The sequence below is a fragment of the Crocodylus siamensis genome, chromosome 6 (genome assembly GCF_052110815.1).
Source record: "Crocodylus siamensis isolate JL-2025a chromosome 6, ASM5211081v1, whole genome shotgun sequence".
In the NCBI taxonomy this organism is placed as follows: Eukaryota; Metazoa; Chordata; order Crocodylia; family Crocodylidae; genus Crocodylus; species Crocodylus siamensis.
The window spans coordinates 62,391,123-62,417,741 of record NC_143400.1 but is presented as its reverse complement, the minus strand read 5'-3'; the positions used below and the strand labels follow the sequence as shown (position 1 = coordinate 62,417,741).

Here is a 26,619-nt window from a genome sequence, read left to right as displayed (position 1 = left end):
AATGACCAAAGCATTCTCTGAATTGTTGGAGATTATCTTCAACTCAAGGAGAGTGGGAGGTCACAGAGAACCATAAAAACCGAACACAATGCCTATATCTAAGAAAAGGATTGGGGGGGAGGGGCAGGGGGAAGGAGAATCCAGGGAATTATAGGTCGACAGGCCTAACTTTGATCCATTGCCAGATTCTGAAAATGCTTGTTGTTTGTAAGGACCTAGAGCAGGGCTTCCCAAATTTTGGTCATCATGACCCCATTTATGACCCCTTTTCTCAACATCGCCCCTCACTCCCAACCCACAAACACCACCCACCAGGTGCTTCTCGGTCCCAACCCACAGCTCCCACAGCCCTGCCTCTCACTCCCAACCCACAGCCCCCCAGGTGCCTCTCCCCCACAAGGCAGCACAGCTGGAGCACAGCTTGTGCTGGGGGTAGATGTGGGCTGCCTGCTACGTGCTGCCTGCTGTGGGCTTGGGGCTCCACACCCAGCTGCCCTCTCCCTGGGGACCTCCATGGCCCAATGGGCGGGACCTGTTGTAGTAGGGCAGGGAGGCTTGGTGCCACTGCTAGAAACCCCATGGCAGCCATGGCAAGGTGCCCCCTGACCATCCAGCAGCAGCAGCATGGAGTTGTGCCTCCTAGAGGATAACTTGGTGAAACAGCCATTGTGGACTGTTGAGAACAAACCAATTTCCTTCTTCGATGAGGTAACTGTCCCAGTGGATGAGAAGCAAGCAGTAGAAGCAGTATATATTGACTTTGGTAATGCTTCTGACTTTGTCCCCCTTGACATTCTCATAAATGAATTAGGAAATTATGGCCTAGATTAAATTACTGTACAAAGCATGATTAAATGATGATCAAGTGATTAAAAATTGTTTTCAGAGTACTTATCAGTGGTTTGCAGTCAAGTTGAGAGGACATTTCATGATTTGTGTCAGTTCTAGTTTTATTCAGTACTTAACAACTCTGATGTCATACAGGTCCCTGGCAGATGTTACAATAATGACATGATTGGGATTGAGGAATTTTATGTCTCATCCAAAGCAGGACATGCAATGTTTTGGGATGGGACGTAACATTCCTCACATTCCAGTTGCACCACCACAGAGCTGCCTCCAGCCTAATTTCTAGATTAGACAGGGTGCGGCTCTGTCCTGGTCCCTAGAGCTGCCTCATGTCTGGCATCAATGCTCAGCTGAGCAGTGGCATCTGGCATGGGCAGACTTGGTTCTGGTTCTGGTTCAGGCTGTCCCCAGCCTGATCTAGGGGACTAGCACCAGGACCTAGGGCTGTTGAGCTAGTGCTGACAGTTAGCTGACTGGCAGCCCCAGCCCCTGTCCCAGCCCCAGGCAACCCCAGGGTTTAAGCAGCATCCTGATCCCAGGTTCCCAGTGTCCTGGGACTTCTAAAAAACATGTGTGTAGCCCAGCTTCCCATAGCTCCCTAGGACTCAACATTTTAAAATGCCTTGCTTTGTAGCCCCTACAGGGGATGCAGGGCAAGGCAGGAAAAACTGCCAGGTGCAGTGGCTGCCGGTGAGGGGAGCCCCATGGCAGCTCATTTCCTGTATTGAACCAGGGCTTCCCTGATCCTGATGCCAGCCCCCATTCCAAACCCATAAAGCTGATTGTCAGCATCAAGATGGGGACGTGCTATGCACTCAATTTATGGCTCCATTCAAAGGAGCCACAAAAATAATCCACATTTTATGTGATATCTTTGTGGCCAGTTTTTCACTTTATGGCACCACAAATTTGCTGGACATGTTACACTGTTACTATTTATGGTGCAATTAATTGCACCATAAATGTAATGTGTGCCAGGGCCCACAAACTTCACTTATAAAATTGGTAGATAACAACCATCTGGGAAGAGTTCAAAACACTTTGGAAAACAGGAATAATTTTTAAAATGAGTTTATTAAATTAAAGGAACATCCTGAAATCAACAATTTATCAGGCAACAAAGATGAGTAAAAAATTTGGAAGGCATGACTTATGAGAAAAGGTTGATGGAATTGGGCTTATTTTCTTTAGAAAAGAGAAGATGGGGTGGAGGGGAGGGGAGGGAAGGGGAGGGAGAAGCACAGTGGCAGAAGAATTATCTATTCTATATTGGAAGACTTATAAGAAAGACAGTGACCAGTTCTTCGCACCTACTGGACAAAAGTAATAGGCTTAATTTGTAGCATAGACTACGTAGAACAGATATTAAGGGTAGTTAATCATAGAAAAAAAACTACGTAGGGAAGCTGTAGCATACTGTTAACCGGAACTGTCTAAGAACAAGTTCTTAGGCACAATCTCTTTCAGACTGACATATTTCTAGTTTCCATGACTATAGAAATTATAACTTTCATACAATTTGTGGAATCAGTATCAAGGAATGATATATTCTGGGACATTTTAGTTTCAGTGGAGTTTATAGAAAGAAATGAACACTTTTAAAAAATATATTTGCTTTCCTTTTTTTTTGCCAAATGCCTCAGTCTTTACTAGATCATTCAGTACTCAATTATAGCATTAACCCGACGGTCTGGATGACTTTACATCTCACTCCTCTAGTATCATAGAATCATATCATAGTGCTTAAGATTGGAAGGGACCTAAACAGATCATCAGGTCTGATGCCCTGCCCTGGGCAGGAAAGGGTGCCAGGGTCATATCACCCCAGCCAAATATCTGTCCAGCCTCCTCTTGAAGACCCCCAAGGTAGGAGACAGTACCACCTCACTTGGGAGTCCATTCCAGAGCTGGGCAGCCCTAACTATAAAGTAATGTCTCCTGATGTCCAGCCTGAACCTTCTCTCTAACATTTGTGGCCATTATTCCTAGTAATCCCAGGTGGTGCCTGGGGGAACAGAGCCTCCCGCAATTCTCACTGGTTACCCCGGTGAGTTTTAAATGGCCACCAGATCCCCTCTCAGCCTTCTCTTGTGGGGGCTGAATAGGTTCAGGCTCTTTAGTCTCTCTTTGTAAGGCTTGCCCTGCTGTCCTTTGACCATGTGAGTGGCCCTCCTCTGGACCCTCTGAATGCTAGCACATCCCTCTTGAAGTGCGGTGCCCAGAACTGGACGCAGTACTCCAACTGTGGCCTGACCAATGCTGCATAGAGGGGAAGGATCACCTCCCTGGACTTGCTTGTGATGCATCTGTAGATGCACAACAAGGTGCAGTTAGCTTTTCTGACCGCTTCCTCGCATTGGCGGCTCATGTTCATTCTGGAGTCAACAATGACTCCAAAATCTCTTTCTGCCACCATGTTGACAAGAAGGGTGGTCCCCAACCTATAGGTGTGTTGCTGGTTCCTTCGTTCTTAGATTTGTACCTTATTTCTGCAATCCAAAATATAAGACTGAAAATGTAGTAGCTTACACACATGATCTGCTCTTTTAGGTAGATCAGGAAGTCCTGGGCCTAAAGGACATGTTGGAAGGGCTCCAGAAATCGCTCCACATGGTCTTCCAGGGGATCGTGGGCCACCTGGATCAGGTGGCAACAGAGGTAAAAGAAAATCAAGTGATCATTTAACCAAACTCTGAACTTAGCATTACTGGCAGTCTGTGTGTTAGTACATGAATGCCTGGAGAAACAGAAGATTTTTGTGGATGGTATCTTTTATTGCAGCAGCTCTCCTCCCAGGCCAGGGACAGAAATTACACATAGACCGCTATAAGTGATTGGAAATTGGTTCAAATCTGTAACACAACAGAAGTTCAGCGCGCATAAACCACTTTCAAAATGGCAGAAACTGGTTTAAGATAAGCCTGGATGGATGTAGTATCAGACATAACTGATTTAGATTAAATTGGTTTATTGAATTTCTGTCCCAGATCCCCTCCAGAATCAAGTTAACTCACAGACCCTCAGCATCCCAGGATGTTTTGCACCTCCCTCACAAACCCTCCCTTGCAGGGTGGGCAGGCTAGCCTTAGCACCAGCTGAGCACAGAGGCATGCTCTAGCATACCTGGCTTCTGGCCTGAACCACTGCAGGAATGTGTCTGCATTTCTGGAATCAAAAGTGAATGTTTATTCACTTGCTTATCAGTTCAATTAACACAGCTTAGAATAACCTGCGAAGCCTGAATTGATTCAGCCTCGGGCTTCTTGGCTATCTGTACTTAGCCCCAATGTGCAAAGTCCCTTATCAAAGCCTTCCTGTTATAGGTACCACTTCCCCAGTCCTCTAATAGATCCAATAAATTGCATAAGGGCAGGCCACCCTGTTATAATGAGGATAATGATATTTATTACCTTTGTAAAGCACTTTTCACACATTGGTCTCAAAAAGCTTTACGAAGGAAATAAACATCCCTAATGGTCTGGTATAAAGGTTTTATGTGTATGCGTGCAATATGTAGACCTCCATGAGTTCCAGTAAAACCTTTAAAATGCACCAATGGCAATGCATTTATTGTATATTAGGAATTTTATTCAGACTGTATTTAATATTTCCCAATATACTTGTAAATATAGTTATTACAAATCTAACTCTACCAGGCTAAAGATTACATTAAAGAACCCTCCTTACCCTAAATAAATTAATGGAAAAACTATTTTCGGATAAGTACCATGTTGGTTGTAGCTGTGTTGGTCTAAGGACATGGGCAGGCAAGGTTCCTCGGGTAGATGTGATATCTTTTATTAGATTAACTAAGATAGTTGGCAGACTTGTTCTCTGCAAGCTTTTGGGCACAAACACCCCTCTTCAGGCATAGGGAGAGTCTGCTGTTGTTTTGTGTGGTCTCCTGGGTAGAATAGAGGCCAATATACGAAATGCAGGTTTGCTCAGGAGGGTGTTTGTGCCCAAAAGCTTGCAAAGAACAAGTTCGCCAACTATTTAGTTGGTCTAATAAAAGATACCACATTTACCCAAGGAACCTTGCCTGCCTATGATTTTGAAGTCTAATTTCATAGAATCTTTAGGGGACAGAAACAAGAGTTGCAATTTCTACTGAAAAATTAGGACCGTCTCCTTTTCAGTGTCTTCAGACATTTCCCTTTCTAGCTCTGCAGGCTTCCTGGATAGCACAGCTCATATGTGCTATTGCTTTAAAACTGAATGTCTTATATCCATCATCAAGCGTACTTTCTGGCTGAGATCAGCTACACATATCAGCCCCATGTTATCTACTTTTGCTGACCTGGGTTGAGCTCCTGCTTTGGGTTCATCTCTGCCAGAAATAGTATTGTAGTTTTATACAGGTTCAAGACAACTGAATATTTTGAAAGCAGTCTGGCCGAGAAATTGTTATGATTCTTCCAAAATGTGGACTTTTCCCCTTAAAATGAAATCAGCTGGAGGACTAGAATCATGAAGGGTTGATATTCAGTCCAGGGCAAATGACAGACTTACATTCTAGCATCTCACAGTCCCACAAAGCTAGAACAAGGAGTTTTTTACCCTTGAAAAGGGAACTCCCAGACCTTCATGAGGCTGCAGGGCACTTGGTCCTGTAGTACTAGGTTTTAAACTTGCAGTATTTGTAAATAGGTTTTCTGTGAGCGGTGCATGTTTTTGTGTAGAACCTCATGCAGATCTTATAATCAATTTAAGAGCAGGTGACTGGACTTTCCAACTGCAAATGAAGGCAGGAGGACTTGTAAATTCCACAAGTCCTGTAATTCTGGCTGAAGGGATTAAAAAGCACCTTAGTTTTATTAGCTTGGATTTTTTTTCTATTTTTATTGAAATAAACAAGGAACTGAAATAGAAAATCTTTCAGTGCCAATAACTGCCCTAGACCTTACTCCATTGAAGTTGCAGTGCCAAAAATGTGAGAGTGGGGGAAGGAAGAACACCTGGGGCACCAAGCTGGTGCCTCATTGACAAAGTAAACCTCTACAACTCCCACACCCCCTCCCCACCTCTCCTAGCTAGGATACATCAGAGGCTGGCGATTAGGAAGAGAGGCTCAGGAATGGCCAGGAGCAGCTCAGAGTAGGTCTGAATGCCCCTCACTCCAAGATCTGTTCTGGGCTTGCCCAGGATAGAGAACTTAAGAGTGGCTCTCAGACATGCAGTTTGGGCTGCCTCAGGTCATCATTTTACTTGATTACCACCTGTCTCTTGTCAGCAGCGGACCCAGAGTCAGGACAGAAGCAACACAGACCTGCGTACTGGTTCTCAATTCAGACAGCATTACCCTGCTTCTCACTGGCTACAGAGGATTTGAGTGGTTGCAGGGCAGGAGGCAGTTCCTGGAGATCTCCCCTGTACTATCCTGCAGCAAGGCTTAGGGTAATACTTTCCTAAACACTTGGGTGATTTAGGGCCTTAATTTCCAGTGAAATCTTATAGGGCTTAGGTGCTCTTAAAAATGCTATGCTTTGTGCCAGTATTACCAGCAGTGGTTTTGTTTAGGTCCGCCTGGCAGTGCTGGCCCTCCTGGAGAGATCATCTTTGTGAAGGGAGATCCAGGCAACTTTGGCATTCCAGGGGCAAGAGGGTTTCCTGGCCAACCAGGCCAACAAGGAGCCAAAGGCTTTCCAGGAAAACAAGGAAGAGAAGGCCTACATGGTATGATTTAATTTGTTTCAGTGAATACCTGCACACTCATGTGCCAGACCACGCTCCACAGAGGCATGTGCAGAGTCCACTTCTTGCCAACTGAACGGAGAGAGTGTCAGGCATCTCTTGACACTGCTGTTATTATGGATCTGTGCATGGGGAAAGGTCAGGGCAGAAGAGGATGCACACTGCGATCCACCAAACAGGATGCAGCCAGAAAATAGTTCTGTCTGAGGCACTGTTGATTTCCTTTTTGGAGCATCCTCTGATTTTGGGTGCCCTCTGGCTAGGAGAGGTTTGTAAGTTTGCCAGAGTAAACCCTGGCAGAAAGCTTCAGTTGAGTTGCATTGCCAGACAGCTGAGAGAGGCAATGAAGGTGATAACATCATCAGCATTAATGGCTTTGTACTTCCAGCAGATTTCTGGGACTTGTAAAGAATACAAGGTCTAGATTCCCCACTTTTATGATAGGCAGAGTGAATCCAGAGAGTGCCATTCCCCTCCTACCTCCAAAAGGAGGAATTACAGGAAATACCACGAGGCTTTTCCCTGTGTGCACAAACTGGTTCCAACTATGCTATGTTACTCAAAACATGGTCAATGATCCAATGTCTCACCTTATTGTGTGTCCTGTGCCTTCAGTTCCCTTGGGTGATGCTGTATTTAACTGCCTGTTATGAGTAAATCTTTCAGTAATATCAGTGACCCCAACATTTTCCCACCATTTTCTTTGTAGGTCTCAGAGGAAACCCTGGTCCCCAGGGTCCTCCTGGGCGAGTTGGGCAGCCAGGAGACCAGGGCATTGAAGGTCATCCTGGGCCTCCAGGTCCCAAAGGTATTTTTGAATTGATTGTTCCTTGCCATTCATTGGTATTTATATTTGTATAGAACACGTTTATTAATGTTCATCTACATGGACAAAATTTAAACAACCTCAAAAAAATCTGGTTGCACAGTCACCTTGGAGGAGTATAAATATATTGAGGAGGAGTTAAATAGATTTGTTTTTCTTATTATTACCTTCACTCTTGTTCCAGTAAATTTTCATGAATTGCATTACGTTAGTTTTAAAAGGTAGCTGTTGCTTTTAGTTGTATTGAAATTTTTTGAGCCATTGATAATAAAGGACAATTTAATAAATGATCATTCTGCTCAAATACTGTCACTAAGTTTTTAACAAAAAAAAAAAGAAAAGGGAGAAAAAGGGCACAAGATTATGGTCCTTGCAGAGATGTGCAACAGATGCCACTTAGTACAAAATTTCTTAATGTGTTCTGCCACCATTTTCCTTTTTGTATATAACATGCATGTCATCACAATAGTATATTAACAGGGACTCCAGTGACACAGTTAAGAAATATTACCTCAGCTTACTGTGTCAAAATGAGAGTCTGGAAATAATTAATCTTGAGAAACTCCTTTATTTGCCAGTTAGAAACTATTTCTTAAAATAAAGAACAGATGTTTTCTCATTATGCAAATCTGAAAAATATTTTAAGACAATAAAGTCCCCAGAGTTGTTTATTTAATTTAATCATATATATACTGCTTTCTTTACTGACTGGCATATTGATTTCAACAGAATAAGGGTTATTAGGAACTTTGTAGAAAAAATCTTGAGGTCTTTACCTGTGTTTAAACTCAACTTTTCCTTCAGACTCTAAACAGACTTTCCTTTGATTTAGTAAAAGCTGAGTATATATGTAATAAAGGCTTAAACCCAGATTACCTCTGTTACTCTTACCAGCAATGTTTTCCCTAGGAACCTCTTCTATATCATGTATTCAGATGACACACTAACAGCAATGGCTACTGAGGAACAACATAACAGTTGCATGTTGCTGCTTATACAAAGCAGCTGCAATGGAGTTCCTTGCAAATTGCTCCTTTAGTTTAGATTTGTAGAGGGGGGGGCAGTCATTCCTGTAACCTTGCGTCAGCTCCCGTCAGTGCTATATCAGTCCTGCCTTTTGCTTTCTTAGGCTCCTCACAGAAACTGAATCTCCCAGATATTTCTATATGACAGTCTGTCAGATCACCAGATTTGTAAGCATGTCCAACCTGTAATCCTACCACAATGACACATGCTTGGGGATTGTTGGGGTGTATGAACATGTAACAGAGGTGGTATTTCCCTGCTTTTGTATAGTCCTGGTCAAGGTCCTCACCTAGATAGCCCTCTCCGCACATGGTTCTAGTGAGAGTTCTAATAAGGACTCCAGGATTTGACACTGAGGGCATTTTTTCATGAGTATCTGACATGGCACTGGACACTTTTGATTAGCAAGTTGTGCTAATTAAAGCATATTAAATGTGTTTTATTTCAAAGCACAGTGCTGCCATTTTCTAGTGCAGAGGCACTCTATGCTGCTAATACACATGGCACACGAAGCTGCCAAAGCACATCAATTTACGTGCTGCAATCGAGTCTGCTCCGACATGCTGGATTTCCAGCACATCAAAGCATGTATGCAAGTACCCTGAGACTGCCAAGAAGAGACTGACCACTCACAAAAAACACTTCCCCATGTAACAAATGCTATAGTTTACAGAATTCATTTGATCAATATGTGATCCTTTGTCAATATGAAAAAATCTCATCCTGTGTCCCAAGACCTGTGCTTTTATATATTTTGCTGTGGGATGACTAATATTACCTTCATGAGCTATTTCAGTTCTAATTCCTTTCCATTCCATTCCACATGCTAATTTACATGCCTGAAATTTGTTTCCACACTGCATCACAATGGCTGTTGTGGTCTGCTTTCCCTGGTTTGAATCCTTCAGGCTTCAGAGGTAAGCTGGAAACATCTCTTTGACAGAAAGTTGTTCTGTAGGTCTAGGTTTCTTTCTTTGCTTTCCAACCTCATGGGATAGAAGTCATGTTTGATAGCTAAAAGTGATAGATACTGTTTATAACAATGCCAGGAGTGGCACAGGAAGCTTTTGCATGTGGCAAGTGACAGACTAGGAGGAATACATGCAGCATAGCAGCAGACAGGACAGGAAACAAAGCAAAGCAGAATATTGGGTAGGGGAAGGGGATTGAAGCAGCAATTGGGAAGGATATAGGGCTAATTTGTGACATGTTTGATAAAAGGTTGGCCTCCACTAGTAGATAGGTGGTGTTTCCAGGCTGAGTAATATACTAGTGTCATGATGAGGAGCATCATAACTAAGTGCCTGTATATAGAATGACATATGCTTGACATGTAAAATATGGGGGTTTCTCTTAAATTATTTTTATTTCATTTTATCTGCTGCCCCACAGCCTTCTAACTAGCTGAAATCCACTAACAAAGTCCATGTTCCTGTTACCAGATTTGAGGAACCAGATACTGAAACCCATTGACTTCAGTCCAGTAGATCCTCTTAGTCACTCTGTTTTATTACAGAATGCAAAGGATGAATGAAAACAATCACAGAACGGGTATTCTGTCAGATGTTTGTGAGTATTCACCTTTGCATTCTGTAATAAACACCACACAGGGGTGTCAGTAGGTAAACTGTAGCCATTCTCTGGCTGCTCTTTAATGTATGCAAGCCCTGTGGGATGCAACATCTACCTCCTTACCTCTGATCTACACAAGAAAAGGCAGTCAGTTACCTTCTTAACATAAGGCACCATAAGCTGTAATGTATACTGACAAGGTTCTTTGGATAAAAATGATATCTTTTATTAGACAATTAGGTAGTTGGAAATATTATTCTTTGCAAACTTTCAGGCACAAACACCCTTCATCAGTAATGTATGCTAAACTCTTAGGTTAGGAACACATATTCAAAAAGCCTGAAGAGATTCAGTGTTTGCAGGTTAGTCTAATTTGGCTAGGCTAAATCGGTTTGTAACTGAACAGACATCCTGGAAATGCAGGCACATGGCAGCAGTGGCTCAGGCTAGAAGCCAGGGGGCGCTACAGCAGCCCTCCCTTCCTTTCCACAGGGCTGAGCTGAGGGGGGGCATGGCCAGGCCCCTACATGACACCATCATTAGGGAGGGGTTCCCTCCCCCTTGATAACAGAGCATTTATCAGCTCTGTTATCAGCATTTAACACAGAGCTGATGATTACCTCCAAAAGCCCTAAATGGGCGCTGTCCTTATCTGCCTTACACAGCATTAGGTAGTGTACCACATGCTGGCTACAGTCTGTACTGTGGAAGAGGACCACAAGGGATCTCTGCTTAAGCAGCGAGTCGTGAGATGGGGGGGTAAGACAGGGGAAAGCCAGGCAGACCCTGCTGTGTCTGCAAGTCTCTGTCGAGCTCCAGCCAGGGAGCAGAGGGGAGGGGCCAGCCCTGCTGTGGAGCAGAAAGCCCCACCCAGCTCAGAGACCATGCTGGGACACTGGGTATGTCTGGTTTAGCTTAAACCAGCAAGGGGTCTGGGACAGACATTCCACAAACTGGTTTGACCCAAGTCAGTTAAGTCTGATGCAACATTCAACCAGGTTTATCTCAAACTGCTTTCAGCCATTTTCAAACTGGTTAATGTGCACTGAACATCTGTTCTGTTACAGATTTAAACCAGTTTCTGGCCACTTAAACTGCTTTATGTGTAAGATCTATCCCTAGCCTTATGATCTAGGTTTCCCCCAGGTTTCAGCTCAACCAATTTAGGCCATGTGAAGACAAGATATAGATATTTAGCACACATTAACACACATGCTAATCATGCCATTACTTCCTTGCCTAAACAAAGCTTGAGAGCAAAATTAAACCAGTGAGACTTGTTGATTAAAGTTTTTAGAAAACTCCATTTAAAAGCACAATTGAATACTAAAAACTAACAGGTTTTTATATTGATATCTCACATGGGAGCCATTATCCACGTTTTGATCCAATTTCCTTCCTTATTTCACATTCCAGGTGACCCTGGTGAACCAGGAAAAGTTGAAGACAGCTTATGCCCTAAATTTCCAGGGCCTCCTGGCAGAATTGGGTCAAAAGGACCTGAAGGGCCTAAAGGATTACAAGGGCCAAGAGGCTACACTGGATTCCCAGGTATGGCCTCTGTACTAAATGCCTGGATGGATATTTTGAGACCAATAGAGTATTTAATATATGTGTTTAATATATTAACTATATTATATAAGTATTTAATATACAACTGAGTACAGGTGGTGAGAATGTTTCCATCTTTTTCTCTTTAATTTTATCATTTCCTTCTTTCTTCTTGAAGATGCTAAGGACATGGACAACTGAACAAATCAGGAGTTAAAATGGGGAGCGGGGTTAACAACTGTGCAGCTGACATTCAGTTACATCTGTGGGCTCAGTCTTATGCTGCTGTAAGTGGTAGTTAAACAGGCAGCTTAGTGAAATAGGGTTAAGTTACTGTGGTTTACTGTGGGTACATGAATGATTAGCATATGCCAGCTGCTCGGTAATAAGGTCCCTCCCCCTTTTAACTTGCTGTCATTCAGTGATTCCCAAAAGGTGTTCCACGGTACAGTAGTGTGCCACAAGGCCTCCCGCACTCCCATCGAAGGAGATAAATGCTCTCTTCCTCCGTTTGGTACCCTGAGCCTGCCCTAGCTACTTCTCTGGGGACTGTTGCTGCTACTGGCTTTCTCCACGCTTCCTTGCCCCCAAGTCAACCCCTGTGCCAATCCTCCCATACTCCCATCAGTGTGCTTTGCTGCAAGCAGGCAGACACGCAGAGTGAGTCACACTGCAGCCCAACTTGTCCCTTACACTTCTTCCACATTCCTGGCCAGTATGTGAGATCCTGCAGGAGAAGCCTCAGAAGCAGGGGCTGCCTTTGCCCCTTGAGGTACAAACCCTGGGCCAGCAGGGGGCAGAGAGGGGGAAAAAGCAGAGCATGGTAGGATGAGGCCCTGTCCTTGTGGTCCTTAAGGAGCACTAGCTAGATTAGGGAGTCTCAATTTTTTTTAGTTTCAAGGTTCCCCTCCATATGTTTTCAGAATTTAGATCTATCTTAGTGAATTTCAACTGTGGTGCCACAAAATTCAAAAAAGATATGGAAGAGGGAGGCCTGTAAAAAGATTGAGAATCTCTGGAACAGGAGACTAATTCTTTGATTAAAAAATATGTATTTGGTGTCACTTTTTTTTTTTTTTTTAACCAGTAGATAATATCCTCTGGGGTATGGAATATGTGTAATACACCCCCCCACCCCCACCCCTTTTTGGGCATATCAAAAGTTTGGGAAACGCTGTTGTAATTCCTTCATCAGTCCACAACCTAATGAAGTACAGGAAACCCTCGTTATTCGTGGGTTCAGCATTCGTGGTTTCAAATATTCATGAATGCCAAATCCACATTTTAAATACACTTTATACACTTACCAGAGGTCCTCAGGAGTTTTGTGCTTGCTGCCAACGGGCTCCTGCAGCCACCGCCGGGCTCCCACTGTCATCACCAGTCATGCCCCATTCCACCCCCCAGTCACTGGGGCACTGCGTTCATGAACACAGTGCCTTATTTGTGGATTTTGCCATTTGCAGGGGATATGAGAACATGTCCCCTGCAAATGGTGAGGCTCACCTGTATAGTAGGTCAGAATACCAAAAGGACAGTGAGCAGATTGGTGTGGAATGTTAACTGATTTATGGCGTTCCTCATCCATGAAAAAAATGCAAAAGCAGATTTTTTTTCCTGTGGAAGACAGAGGTGTGTTTGTGTGAGATTTTTTTTCCTGGACCAAGTGGGAGAGCTGGGAGAGATGTAGACAAACTTTTGGGCACTCAGGTCTGAGAAAGAAACAGGTACAGCTTAAGCTAAGTAACTAATAGAACAAAAGTCTGTGTAAAATTCCTTATGTAAAGAATAAGTCTGCTTAGAGGGATGAAGCTGGACTGTGAAATAGAAGGAGAACATTATTAACAGGAGTAACTAACAGACGAGAAATGCAGGAGAAAGGATTATTTGACTAGTGTAAGAACAAAACCATTCAAGAGGGAAGGGGGTCTTGCTCTTACACTAATCTTGTCATCTTTTCTAATGCATGTCTCTGTTCTTCCTTCCCCACACTGTAGTTGTGTCCAGTAATCATATTTTCTTCCATCCTGCAGGCTGCCTAATTAAACAAGCCAGGGTCCTCTCAAACCAGGTCCCTACTCCCCTGATTATCCTTGCTTCTTCTTTTCATCGTTTCATAGTTAGTAGGGTTGGAAGGGACCTGTGCAGATCATCGAGTCCAACCCCCTGCCATGGCAGGAAAGAGTACTGGGGTCAAATGACCCCAGCAAGGTTTTCATCTAGCCTCCTCTTAAAGACCCCCTGCACCACTTCTCTTGGAAGTTGGTTCCAGATCCTAGATGCCCTGACCGTGAAGTAGCGCCTCCTGTCAAAGGCCTTCCGAAAGTCAAGGAAGACTATGTCCACTGCTACCCCTGCATCTAAGGATTTGGTGACCTGGTTGTAGAAGGCCACCAGGTTGATCTGACAGGACCTGCCACTAATGAACCCGTGTTGGTTGCCCCTAAGCATAATCTCCCCTGCTGGCCCCTCATGGACATGTGCCAGAATAATTCTGTGAAAAAGCTTAACCAGGATTGAGGTAAGACTAACTGGCCTATAGTTTCCTGGGTCCTCCTTCCTCCCCTTTTTGAAGATGGAAACCACATTGGCCCTCTTCCAGTCCTCTGGCACCACACCAGAGCACCACGAGTGCTCATAAAGCCATGCCAGGGGTCCTGCAATGACCTCAGCTAATTCCCTCAGTACTCTAGGGTGGAGATTGGCCGGACCAGCTGATTTGAATACATCTAGTCCCTCCAGAAGTTCCCTAACTAGTTCCTCACTAACCATTGGCCTAGGTGCGTCTCCCCTGGGGCTTAAGGGGGACCCAGAGGGGGGTGGCTGTTCCGGTCCCTGCTAAGGAAAATGGAGGCAAAGAAATTGTTAAATAGGTTAGCTTTGTTGTCTGGTGTGACGACCAAATTTCGTAGCGTGTCTTGCAGGGGCCCCACGTTACCTGGAACCTTCTTTTTGCCCCCTATAGATTTAAAAAAGGACTTCCTGTTGTCCTTGATCTGGGAAGCTAGTCCCAATTCCATCTCCACCTTGGCCTTCCTGACTGGCCCCCTGCATCCCTGAGCAACCGCAGTATAATCCTCCCTGGTGATGGCCTCTCCCTTCCATTGGGTGTGCGCCTCCCTTTTAGCTAGGAGACATTCCCGGATGCTTTTGATGAGCCATGGGGGCTTTTGCGCCCTCCTGCCCCCTTTGATCCGTGTTGGGATTACTTCCCTTTGGGCTCCTTAAGGAGCGACCACTCTTCTTGGACACCTGGCTCTCCTCCCCTCTGGGACCTCAGTGCTTCCCCAACTAGTCTCCTTAGCTCATTGAAGTCTGCCCTCCTGAAATCTAGGGCTTCTGCCTTGCTTTAGGCCTTTGCCACCTTGCACTGAATGGTGAATTCCAGCAGGTGGTGATCACTTTTGCCCAGGTGGTCGAGCACCTGCAGCCCCCTCACCAGGTCATCCCTGGTGGCCAGCACCAGGTCCAACAAGGCATCTTTCCTGGTGGGGCTGTGTACCTCCTGGGTTAGATGGAGGTCCTGCATTCTGGGTTGGAACCTATGGGAGCGGTCAGACCTGGCTGACTGCTCTTCTCAGCAGATGTCTGGAAAGTTCAGGTCATCCATGATGACCATGTCCTTTGACCTAACTGCCTCTGTGAGCTGACTTAAGAATTCCTGGTCTAACTCTTCCCCTTGGTTGGGTGGTCTGTAGTAGACCCCCACCGTTAAATCTCTTTCCCCTCGATTGCCTTGTATTCTAACCCAGAGCACTTCAGAGAGCCCCTCCTCTGACTCTTTGCTAATTGATGAGGATGTGTATTCCTCCTTAATGTATAGCACCATGCCCCCACCTTTCCTCCCTGTCCTGTCCCTCCTGTACAGCCTATAGCCCTTGATATTCACCACCCAGTCATGTGTTGGGTCCCACCATGTTTCAGTGAGCCCCACTATGTCTGGGTTGGTGTCAGCTAGCAGGAGGGTAAGTTCCTCTTGCTTGTTTCCCAGACTACGAGTGTTTGTGTAGAGGCATTTGAGGCCTCCTGAGGATGTGTGCACTGGGCCCCTACTTTCAGCATTGCCCTAGCCCCTGTTGCTTACCTGCGTATATGTTCCGCTCATTGGTCTAGGCTGGGCTGTACTTGTGGGTGTTGCTTGGTTTGGCAGTCCAAGGCTTCCTCTGCCCTCGTCTTCCTCTTCCCCCAATGAGCCTAGTTTAAAACCCGCCAGAGGAGATCCACCAACCTAGAAGAGAACACACGCTTACCTTTAGGGGAAAGATGGAGCCCATCCCATCCGAGCATGTCTCTTGTCATGATGTATGGGTCGTAAAGCCGTGCGACCCCTGGCACGGCTTTATGTGATGTATTATTCATTTCTGCGATTGTCTCCCCCTACCCAGTGGCTTCCACAAATGTTTTGTAAAATACTGGGATGCTTAATGCTGGTGACCTGAAAAACTTGGCTACAACATGTTACCTGAGCCTGAGAGCATCACTGTGTTCTTTCTGAAGGACAGGGCATTATGTATTGGCAAAGCTGAGCTCATCATATAATGATCCTCCTATTCACAATCGAAGTAGGAAACCACAAACCCTCCATGTACTAGGCACTAAGCTCATATTGTTCAAAAACATGAGCTTTGACATTTAACAAGATTAATTAACAGGGTTCTGCTAATGAAGGCCTAAAACACCCTAATAAGCTGGATGGATACAAGACCAGTGTGCAATTACTAGAACTTGAAAGCTGGATATGTGATAGTTATAGTAATAATAAAAGAAAAAATAGCCAGAACAAGAGCTTAAGAGGAAACTCATAAGACAAACCGTTGATGGGGAATTCTGGCTATCTTTAGGTCTTCAGAGAAGGATCTTGAGATGGTCTTTGAAGAAGAAGCTATTTTTACCACATTACTTAGTTTGCCACAGTGAACCCATTATTCAACCAAGAGTCGTCTTTGGGCTTGAGGCATAGTGTTTCTGTTATATAAATCTTTAAATAGTTTCTGTAAAATCAGGTGCTACAGTAATACCTGTTGATGCTGGTGTGACAGGAGAAGTACTTAATGATGCCTTTTCTTTTACTGACATAACAGGAACCAATCTTGCCCCTGCTGGGAAAACTATACAGGCAGATAAAGTAGAGATTTTACTGGGAGAAGGGAGGCCTAATACTAAAACTTCCCTGTGCTTGAACTTTGGCAAAATAGTTAGGCAGCAGCCCTTCAAAAGCTGTTAAGCTATTTTGACTGTTTTAGATTTTCTTAATGAACGTAATAAAAAGTAACATGTGGGGAATTTTTAAATGTTGTCTCACACTATTAAAAAAACATTCAGTCTGAAGGCTAAATAGTTAGTGCAGCTTGCAAAGAAGGCTAAATAGTTAGTGCAACGTACAGTTCTCATTGGAGTTGCAGAACCAACCCTTTCTCTTAGGAAACATGTTGAACTGGAAATACTCCTTCACTAGAAGAGACAAAGACTGCCAAACACTACAAAATCCAACATGTGGAGCTCTATCCAAGTCAGACAATCTGCTTAAAAGTATCCAGTGGATGGATCCAGCATTATCCCCTGCCTTGCAATAAAATCACCTCTAGCAATAATCGACATGTCTACACTTTAGCATCAGCTGCTAATCAAAAATGCACCAGAACATCATTTATTGCTTATCCAAGGGTGGGGAAGAGGTGACCTTATGAGAATATGAGGAGCCTTTTACCTTTTCCAGTAATAAACAGTACAGGCCCTGTCAACAGTCAGTCTCTCTCTTCAGTAAAGCAGTCAATTAAATGGTGGTGTTAGATTCATACAATCATAGAAAACCTCTCTGGGTAACATGTTCCAGTGCTTCACTACCCTCCTAACGAGAAAGTTCTTCCTAGTGTCTAACCTAAATTTCTCTCACTGCAATTTGAGACCATTTCCCCTTGCTATGTCATCTGCCACCACTGAGAACAGTCTAGCTTCATCTTTGGAATCACCTTTCAGGTAGTTGAACGCTGCTATCAAATTTGCTCTCAGACTTTTCTTCTCCAGACTAAATAAGCCCTGTTCCCTCAGCTGTCCTGTGCCCCAACACCCTAGTCATTTTCAGTGTACTCTGCTGGACTCTCCAATTTCTCTACACCACCGTAGTGGGGGTCCTAAAATTAGACACAGTGCTCCAAATGTGGCCTCACCAGTGCTGAATAGAGAAGAATCACTTCCCCTCAATCTGCTGACAACACTCTTACTAATGAAGCCAGGATGCCATTAGCCTTCTTTGCAACCAGGGCACACCATTGTTTCATATTCAGCTTATTTTCCACTGTACGTGCTTTTCCATCCCTACGTGCTTCTCTGCAGAGCTGTATAGCCAGTTGGTCCCCAGCCTGTACTGGTGTATGGTATTGTTCTGTCCTAAATCAAGAACTTTGCACTTGGTCTTACTGAACTTCATGAGATTTCTTTTGGTCCAGTCCCCCAATTTGTCAAGGTCTCTCTGAATCCTACCCCTATCCCTCCAGTGTATCTACTACTCCCCACAGCTGGATGTTATCTGAAAACTTGCTAAGGGTGCACTTGATCTTATATTCCAGATCGTTGAAGAAGATATTGAAAAAAACCAGCCCCAAGACTTGATACTTGATACTGCCACTTGATACTGGCTGCCAACTAGACATCAAGCCATTGGTTACTACCTTTTGAACCCAATGATCCAACCAGTTTTCTATCCACTTTACAGTCCATTCATTCAACCTTAGCTTGCTTGCAAGAAACTTGTGGGAGACCATATCAAAAGCCTTGCTAAAGTCAAGGTATATGACAACCACTTCACTCTCCATATCCAAAGAACCAGGTATCTAGTCAAAGAAGGCAATTAAGTTGGTCAGGCATGACCTACCCTTGGTGAATCCATGCTGACTGTTCCTAATCACCACCTTCTCCATGTGATTAGAAATAGATTCCTTGAGGCCCTGCTCCATGATTTTTCCAGGGACTGAAGTGAGGGCTTTAAACTAGGTTTGCTGGGGGATGGAGACCAAAACCTGGAGGTAAGTGGGGAAGGGGGAGACCTGGAAGAACAGCAAGCAGGACAGCGCAACAGGGGAGGTGCTCTCATACTTCTCAAGAAATCAGGGCAATTAACTAGTTACCACAGGTGCCTGTACACAAATGTGTGGAGTCTGTGAAACAAGCAGAAAGAACTGAAAGACCTTGCACAGTCATTGAACTATGACGCAATTGGCATAACAAAGATTTGGTGGGAGCTTGCATGACTGGAGCACTGTCAGGGTGGGTACAAACTGTTCAGGAAGGGCAGACAGGGGAGAAAAGGAGGAGGAGTTGCACTTTATGTAAAAGTGCAACTCCTATGATTGCTCTGAGCGTCAGTATGAAGCTGGAGATCAGCCTGCTGAGACTCTCCTGGTTAGGGTCAGAGGGAAAAAACAACAAAGGTGATGTCAGGGTGAGGGTGCCACGAGACCAGGAGGAAGTGGTGGATGAGGCTTTCTTCAAACAGCTAGAGGAAGTTTTCTGATCACAGGCCTGGTTCTCATTGGGGACTTCAATCACCATGAAATCTGCTGGGAGAGCAATACAGCAGTGCATAGGCAATCTAGTTTTTGGAAAGTATTGGGACAACTTCCTGGTGCAAGGAAGTTGGGCTAGGATTCAGAGTGACCTAGACAAATTGGAGGATTGGGCCAAAAGGAATATCATGAGGTTCAGCAAGGATAATTGCAAAGTCCTGCACTTAAGATGAAGCAATCCCATGCACTGGTACAGGCTTGGGGCTGACTGGCTGGGCAGCAGCTCTGTAAAAAAGGACCTGGGGGTTACAACAGACAAGTTAAATGTGAGGCAGCAGTGTGCCCTTGTTGCCAAGAAGGCTAATGGCATACTGGGCTGCATTGGTAGATGTGTTGCTACAGGGTCAAGGGAATCATAGAATCAATCGTAGAATTAATGAGTCAGAAGGGACCTAGACAGATCATCTAGTCCGACCCCCTGCCATGGGCAGGAATGAGCACTGGGTGTGGGAAGGGTCATAAGACCCCAGCCAGGTGCCTATCCAGTCTCCTCTTGAAGATTTCTGGGGAAGGCACCACCTCTCTGGGAAGCCTATTTCAGGCTCTGGCCACCCTTACAGTGAAGTAGTTCTTCCTAATTAACCTAAACCTATCCTCCCTCAGCTTGTGGCCATTGTTCCTGGTGACTCCAAGGGGGGCCCTGGTGAACAGACTTTCCCCAAGTCCCTGCTGGTGGCCCCGATAAGGTTGTAGGCAGCCACAAGATCCCCCCTCAGTCTCCTCTTGCGGAGATTGAAGAGATTCAGGTCCCTCAGCCTCTCCTCATAGGGCTGGCCACAGAGGCCCTCAACCATACGAGTGGCCTCCTCTGGACCTTCTCCAGGTTCTCCATGTCCTTCTTGAAGTGCAGTGCCCAGAACAGGACACAGTACTCCAGCTGTGGCTTGACCAGTGCCGCATAGAGGGAGAGCAAGATCTCTCTGGACCTGTTAGTGATGCCCCTGTTGATGTATGACAGGGTGCGGTTGGCTCTGCCTATTGCTTCATCGCATTGCCAACTCATATTCATCCTGGGGTCAATCCTGACTCTAAGATCCCTCTCTGCCTCTGTGCTGCCGAGAGGGTTAGCGCCTAACCTATAACCATAATGCTGGTTCCCGCTCCCCAGGTGCAGCACCCTGCACTTGTCCTTGTTGAACTGCATCCTGTTCAGATCCACCCACTTCTCTAACCTATCCAGGTCTGCCTGGATGTGGTCCCTGCCTGCCGCTGCATTCACTTTACCCCACAGCTTGGTGTCATCAGCAAACTTGAACAGGATGCATTCTACACCCTCGTCCAGGTCACTAATGAAGGTGTTGAACAGCACCGGCCCAAGGACCAAGCCCTGGGGGACTCCGCTGCCCACAACCTCCCGGGTCGACTTCGACCCATTCACCACCACCCTCTGGGTTCGCCCCTGGAGCCAGTTTGCCACCCATGTGACCGTCCATTCGTCAGTGCCGCAGTTCCTCAGCTTGCCCACCAGAATTAGGTGGGACACTGTGTCGAAGGCCTTCTGGAAGTCCAAGAAGATGACATCGACTTTCTCCTTCCCATCTAAGCTGTTTGTTACCTGGTCATAGAAAGAGACCAGGTTAGTCAGGCAGGATCGGCTTTGCACGAACCGATGCTGGTTACCCCTCAACCTCACTTCCCCTGCAGGGCTCTCACAAATGTGGCCCTTGATAATTTTTTCAAAGAATTCCCCAGGATAGAAGTGAGGCTGACTGGCCTGTAGTTGCCAGGCTCTTCCTTCCTCCCCTTCTTGAAAATAGGAACCACATTGGCCCTTTTCCAGTCCTCAGGGACTTGGCCCAAGCACCAGGAGTCCTCGAACAGCCATGCCAATGGCTCGGCGATGACACCAGCCAGTTCCTTCAGCACCCGCGGATGAAGGTCATCCGGGCCTGCTGACTTGGACACAGCTAAGCCCTCCAGGTAATCCTTAATTAGGTCTGAACTAACAGTTAGGGGACTCATGTCCTTCCTGGGCCTCTCTACGCTGTCACCTGAGAGCACCCCATTGTCAGCAGACAGGAACATGGAGGCAAAGAACTTGTTGAAGAGTTCTGCCTTCTTTTGCGTGTCCGCCACCAACTGCCCTGCCCTGCCCTGCCTCGTAGGGGTCCAATGTTACCCCGAGACTTCTTCTTGCTACCTATATACTTGAAAAAGAACTTTTTGTTATCCTTAATCGCAGAAGCTAATCTAAGATCCAGTGCTGCTTTAGCCTTCCTTACCAAATCCCTACAAGCTTGGGTCAGGGAGGTGTACTCCTTCTTTGTCCCTGCCCCCTGCTTCCACTGCCAGTACGCTTTTTTCTTTGCCCTCAGGCCAGCCTGGATAGCCACGCTCAGCCATGAAGTTTTTCTTGGACCCTTTTTCCTGCCTTCCTGCGCAGAGGAATTGCATCCTGCTGCACCCCAAGGATAGCCTCCGTGAGGAAGGACCACCTTTCCTGGACCCCCATGCTAGCTACCCCCTGGGCTCTGAGTGCCTCCCTGAATACTGCCCTGAGCACATCGAAGTTGGCTTTCCTAAAGTCAGGCATTTGCACTGTTAGTTACCCTCCCCACCTTTCTTTGAATAGCAAACTGGATCATTTCATGATCACTGTCCCCTAGCCTCCCTTGTACTAGCACCTCCCCCACCAGGTCATCTCCAGAGGCTACCACCAGATCCAGTATGGCATTTCCCCTAGTGGGGACGAGTACCTCCTGCATGAGGTGTAGGTCCTGGATGCACATCAGGAACCTTCGTGAGCGGCTAGACCTGGTCAGCTGTTCCTCCCAGTTGATGTCAGGGTAATTCGTATCACCCATGACCACAACATCCTTTGCAATCATGGCCTCCCCAGGCTGCCTGGAGAATTCCAGATCCAGCTTTTCCTCCTGATGTGGTGGCCTGTAGTAAACAGTGATTATTCCCCTCTATTCAGCACTGGTGAGGCCACATCTGAAGTATAATATTCAGTTTTGGGGCCCCCACTAGAAAAAGGATGTGGAAAAATTAGAGAGAGTCCAGTGGAGGGTGACAAAAATGGTGAGGGGGCTGGTGGACATGACTTATGAGGAAAGACTGAGGGAACTGGGCTTATTTAGTCTAGCAAGGAGGAGACTGAGAGGGGACTTAATATCAGCTTCAACTACCTGAAGTGGGGTTTAAAAACAGGATGGAACTGGACTGCTCTCAGTGGTGGCAGATGACAGAACAAAGAGCAACCATCTCAAGTTGCAGCAAGGGAAGTTTAGGTTAGGTACTAGGAATAATTTTCTCACTAGGAGGGTAGTAAAACACTGGAAAAGGTTACCCAGAGAACCTTGGAGATTTAAAAACCCAGCTAGATAAAACTTTGGCTGGGATGATCTAGTTGGGGACGGTCCTATTTTGAGCAGGGGGTTGGATTAGATGAACTCCTGACGTCCCTTCTAACCTCAGCTTTCTATAATTCTATACTGTGTACTTCCCCAGATCCTTCTTCTTCCTTTTCTTAAAAACTGGCACTATATTTGCCCTTTTATAATGGATAGTGGCTCTGCAATCATATCAGCCAGTTCCCTGAGCACTCTTGGATACTGTCCAGCCCCATCAACTTGTACATATCCAGCTTTTCTAAATAATTCCTACCCTATTCTTTTGCCACTGTTTGGCTGCTCACCTCCTCTCCAAACTGTGCTGCCAGCTGTGGTAGCTTGGAAGCTGCCCTTGTCTGTGAAGACTGAGGTTAAAAAGGCATTGAGTTCTTTAGCTTTTTGTGCATCATCTGTAACTAGGTCACCTCCCCCATTCAGTAAGGAACCCACACTTTCCCTGATCTTTCTGTTGGTGCTGACATACTTCTAGAACCCTTTCTTATTATCCTTCATGTCCCTTGCCAGCTGCAACTCCAGTTGCACTTTGGCCTTCCTCATTTCATCCCAGCATGCCTAAACAATACTTTTATACTCCTCCCTAGTCATTTATCAAAGTTTCCACTTCTTGTAAGCCTCCTTTTTGTGTTTTAGTTCACGGAAGAGTTTAGGCCAAGCTGGTCTTCTCCCATACTAGCTAGTCTTCTTGCACCTCAGGATTGTTCATTCCTGAACCCTCAGTAAGTTTTCTTTAAAATATAACTGTGAGGGACTCCTTCCCCACTCAGAATGGCCTTCAAGGGGATCCTGCCGAGAAGTTCCCCGAGCAAGTGGAAGTCTGCTTTTCTGAAGTCCAGGGTCCTTACTCTGCTGCTCTCCATCCTTCCTTTCCTCAGGATCCTGAACTCAATCGTCTTGTGGTCATTGCTTCCCAAGTTGCCTCTTCTTTTACATTCCCCACCATTTCTTCTCTGTTTGTGAGCAGCAGGTTAAGAAGAACACAGTCCCTAGTTAGCCTCTCCAAAACTCGCCCCAAGAAGTTGTCCCCAACACTCCAAAAACTTCCTGGATTGCTGGCACACTGGTGTATTACCCTCCCAGCAGATGTTAGGGGGATTGAAGCCCCCCATGAGAACTAGGGCCTGTGATTGGGCAACTTCCACTAGCTGTTTCAAGCAAGCTTCATCTACCTCATCCTCCTGGTCTGGTGGTCCATAGCAGACACCCACCAAAACAGCATCTCCGACTCTAACCCAGAGACTTTCAACAGGACTATCTCCTATCTAATGAGATTGCAGTTCATACTTAAAATATCTGTTGAATTGGACATGAAATGGATGCAATGACCCAAGTTTCCCCTGGTTTCAGTTTTAATTACAAATGGCCTTTAAAGAGGACATGAAGTTCTGTTGATGTTAACATACCCATACTTCTTTCCGTTGCCCTTCATTACAGCCTGAAGAAATGAATGTAACTCCTTCCTCCCCACTTCCCTCTGCCCAGTACACATCAATATGAAGATTCTGTAAAAATGTTGATTTTTTTAAATGTCATTTTTGAGTATTTCCAGTATATTTGGGACCATTAGCAGCTTGTGAATCTGGCCTCTGCACTCACTACTGTCTTTGTAGACTACATATTGTCTGGCTTTTGTGTAGTCATATGATGTGAACATGACTTCTTTATCTGTGTCTAGGGAAAAAAGGTGAAGAAGGGTCATCTGGCTTGACAGGTCAAGATGGTCCCCCAGGTCTGCCTGGTCCTCCAGGTGACCAAGGTGATGTAGGAGAACAAGGATACCCTGGGCCACAAGGTAAGAATGATCTGTTTCATAGAATCATAGAATAGTAGGGCTAGAGACCTCAGGAGGTCATCTAGTCTGGCCCCCTGCTGAATACAAGATTGTCCAACTAAATCATTCCAGCCAAACATCTGTCTCAAGCGCTTTTGAAAACATCCAAGGATGGAGATTCCACAACCTCTCTCAGTAGCCTATACCAATGTTTAATGACCGTCATGATGAGGAAGTTCTTCCTAAAAGCTAATCTCCATTTCTCTTGCTGCAATATAAGACTATTGCTCCTTATATAGATTTCTGCTGAAATCACATATGAAGGTAGATATAAAATGAGGCTGATGTAAAATAAGGCCGTGATTCAGGAAACGAAAGAACAAACTTAAATCCAATACTATGCTTAAAACAATTTAGAGCATACTTAGGCACCATACCTGAGTAGGGATGCTTTTTTTGAGTCAAAGCCTTAGGAGTTCAACTTTCTGCAGGTAATTAAAGTTGCATCTCAAATGTGACTTCTGTTAATAACTTGGTCTTCTGCGTACTTGAAAGTGGGATCAGATGTTAATTCATGTTCACTGTTAATTTACAAATTCAAATCCAAGCCAGACTGATCAGTGTCTGTGTCAAATTACTAGCTGATCTTAGCCCACTGCTTAATCCAAGGGGCACAGTTAGCACAGCTGACAGCATCAGGAAAAGGATCAGAGGATTCATTGGCTATGTGATGGAACTGCCCTCCAAATGATAGGGTAGCAGGAACCACCTGGAGTTATTACTGCTCAGGGTAAATCACAGGTACTGCAGTTTGTATTGTATCCAGTCTGGAACCTTTTATTAACTGCACACATTTATGGATAATTTAAAACCTGCACCAGTAGCCCTTGAGATGTTCATACAAACAACTGTGTTTTATCTCGTCTCCTGTGTATAAGGTCCACATGGCCAAACTGGGATCCCAGGACCACCAGGGCCTGAAGTTAGAACTGCAAGTGGATTCCTGCTTGTCTTTCACAGTCAATCAGACAGAGAGCCATTTTGCCCCCAGGGAATGCCAAGATTATGGACTGGCTATAGTCTGCTATATCTGGAAGGGCAGGAAAAAGCTCATAATCAAGATCTTGGTAAGTATAGCAGTATATGATAGTCATTCATTATTGGACCGAGAGCACTTAAAATGTTCCATGCCTGATGTACACTGGTCAGATACAGTTAAAGCATTGAAGCATATTCTGTTAAACTGTGTTGTACATTATTTGCCCCCTGTACCTAGGGAGATACACTCGTCCTAATGTCTGAGAGTTCCTGGGCTCAACTCTCTTAAACCATGACAAAAGTTACAACTATTACAGGTATCCTGTTTCTTTGTAAATCAAATGTTTCATCTAAAATAATTCTCCACTGATACAGAAAAATAAATAATTTTTAAAAATAGTTTTTGAATGGCATTTAAAACCCAGCATCATACATGACATCTGTGATAGAGAATTATATCCTTTAGAAAGGGTTAGCCATATGTTTTGAGTACATGGTGGAGCCAAAATTCCCCTGAATTCTAATACAGGTATCTTGTGCCATGGACTACAGTTGGTTGGGAGACCTTTAAACAAATTTTCAGGTACTCGAATATGAGAGGGAAACAGGTACAGCTTGAGCTAAGTAACTGATAGAACAAAGGTCTGTGTAAAATTCCATATGTAAATAAGAGTTTACTTAGAGGGATGAAGCTGGACTGTGAATAGGAGATGAGAGACATTATTAACAGGAGTAGCTAATGGACAAGAGAAATGCAGTAGAAAGGACTAAAATTAGGTACCAAACAAGCCATCTAATTTTTAGAAGTGGTCAGTGTGTGCAGCTCCTGTTAAGAACAAGTCCTGGATCATCATTATAACTATTGCACAAAAGACAAAAGGAGTCATTTTTCTTTTTTCATTGTAGTGAATCATCTTTGGTATTAAATATTTTCATTTTCACTCACTTGGCAACCTCCAGCATAACCAGAGTTATGACAGCAGAATTATCTATCAAAAAGTCTTAAAGGTCAACTAAAATAAAGTCCCATTATGTGTTATTGTTCACTCCTATTCTCTATTTCTAATATATGTTTCTTTCAAGGTCCTTTCCTTTTTTGTTAGGCCCCGGTCTTGGAGTAGTATTTGGTATCACAGACCCTTAGCAAATTCTTTTGCAGGCATGGCATCATAAAAATGTGAGCTCTTGCAGACAGCATAGAATGATGGAAAAGTAGGGCTGGAAGGGACTTTGTACAACCTTTCATGGAAACAACAGAATAATCCAAGTTTAATCTTAATAGGCATGTCCACACATGCAAGCACATGCACTTGCAGCAGCTCAAATAGAAGCAGTGCAAACTTGAGCCAGGGCTTTTTGGCTCAGTGCACGTGCTCA

The 26,619-nt window shown here is 44.9% G+C and overlaps 1 protein-coding gene across 1 annotated transcript in view; it reads left to right on the top strand.

The window, feature by feature from the left end:
* The window catches only part of COL4A4 (collagen type IV alpha 4 chain), a 138,457-nt gene that overhangs the window by 99,848 nt on the left and 11,990 nt on the right, over positions 1-26,619 (top strand). Inside the window, exons 39-45 of the mRNA XM_090053237.1 lie at positions 3,400-3,507; positions 6,370-6,525; positions 7,253-7,351; positions 9,304-9,312; positions 11,384-11,518; positions 24,109-24,225; positions 25,143-25,331. Of these exons, the coding sequence (XP_089909363.1) occupies positions 3,400-3,507; positions 6,370-6,525; positions 7,253-7,351; positions 9,304-9,312; positions 11,384-11,518; positions 24,109-24,225; positions 25,143-25,331 (813 nt within the window). The remainder of the gene's footprint in view (positions 1-3,399; positions 3,508-6,369; positions 6,526-7,252; positions 7,352-9,303; positions 9,313-11,383; positions 11,519-24,108; positions 24,226-25,142; positions 25,332-26,619) is intronic.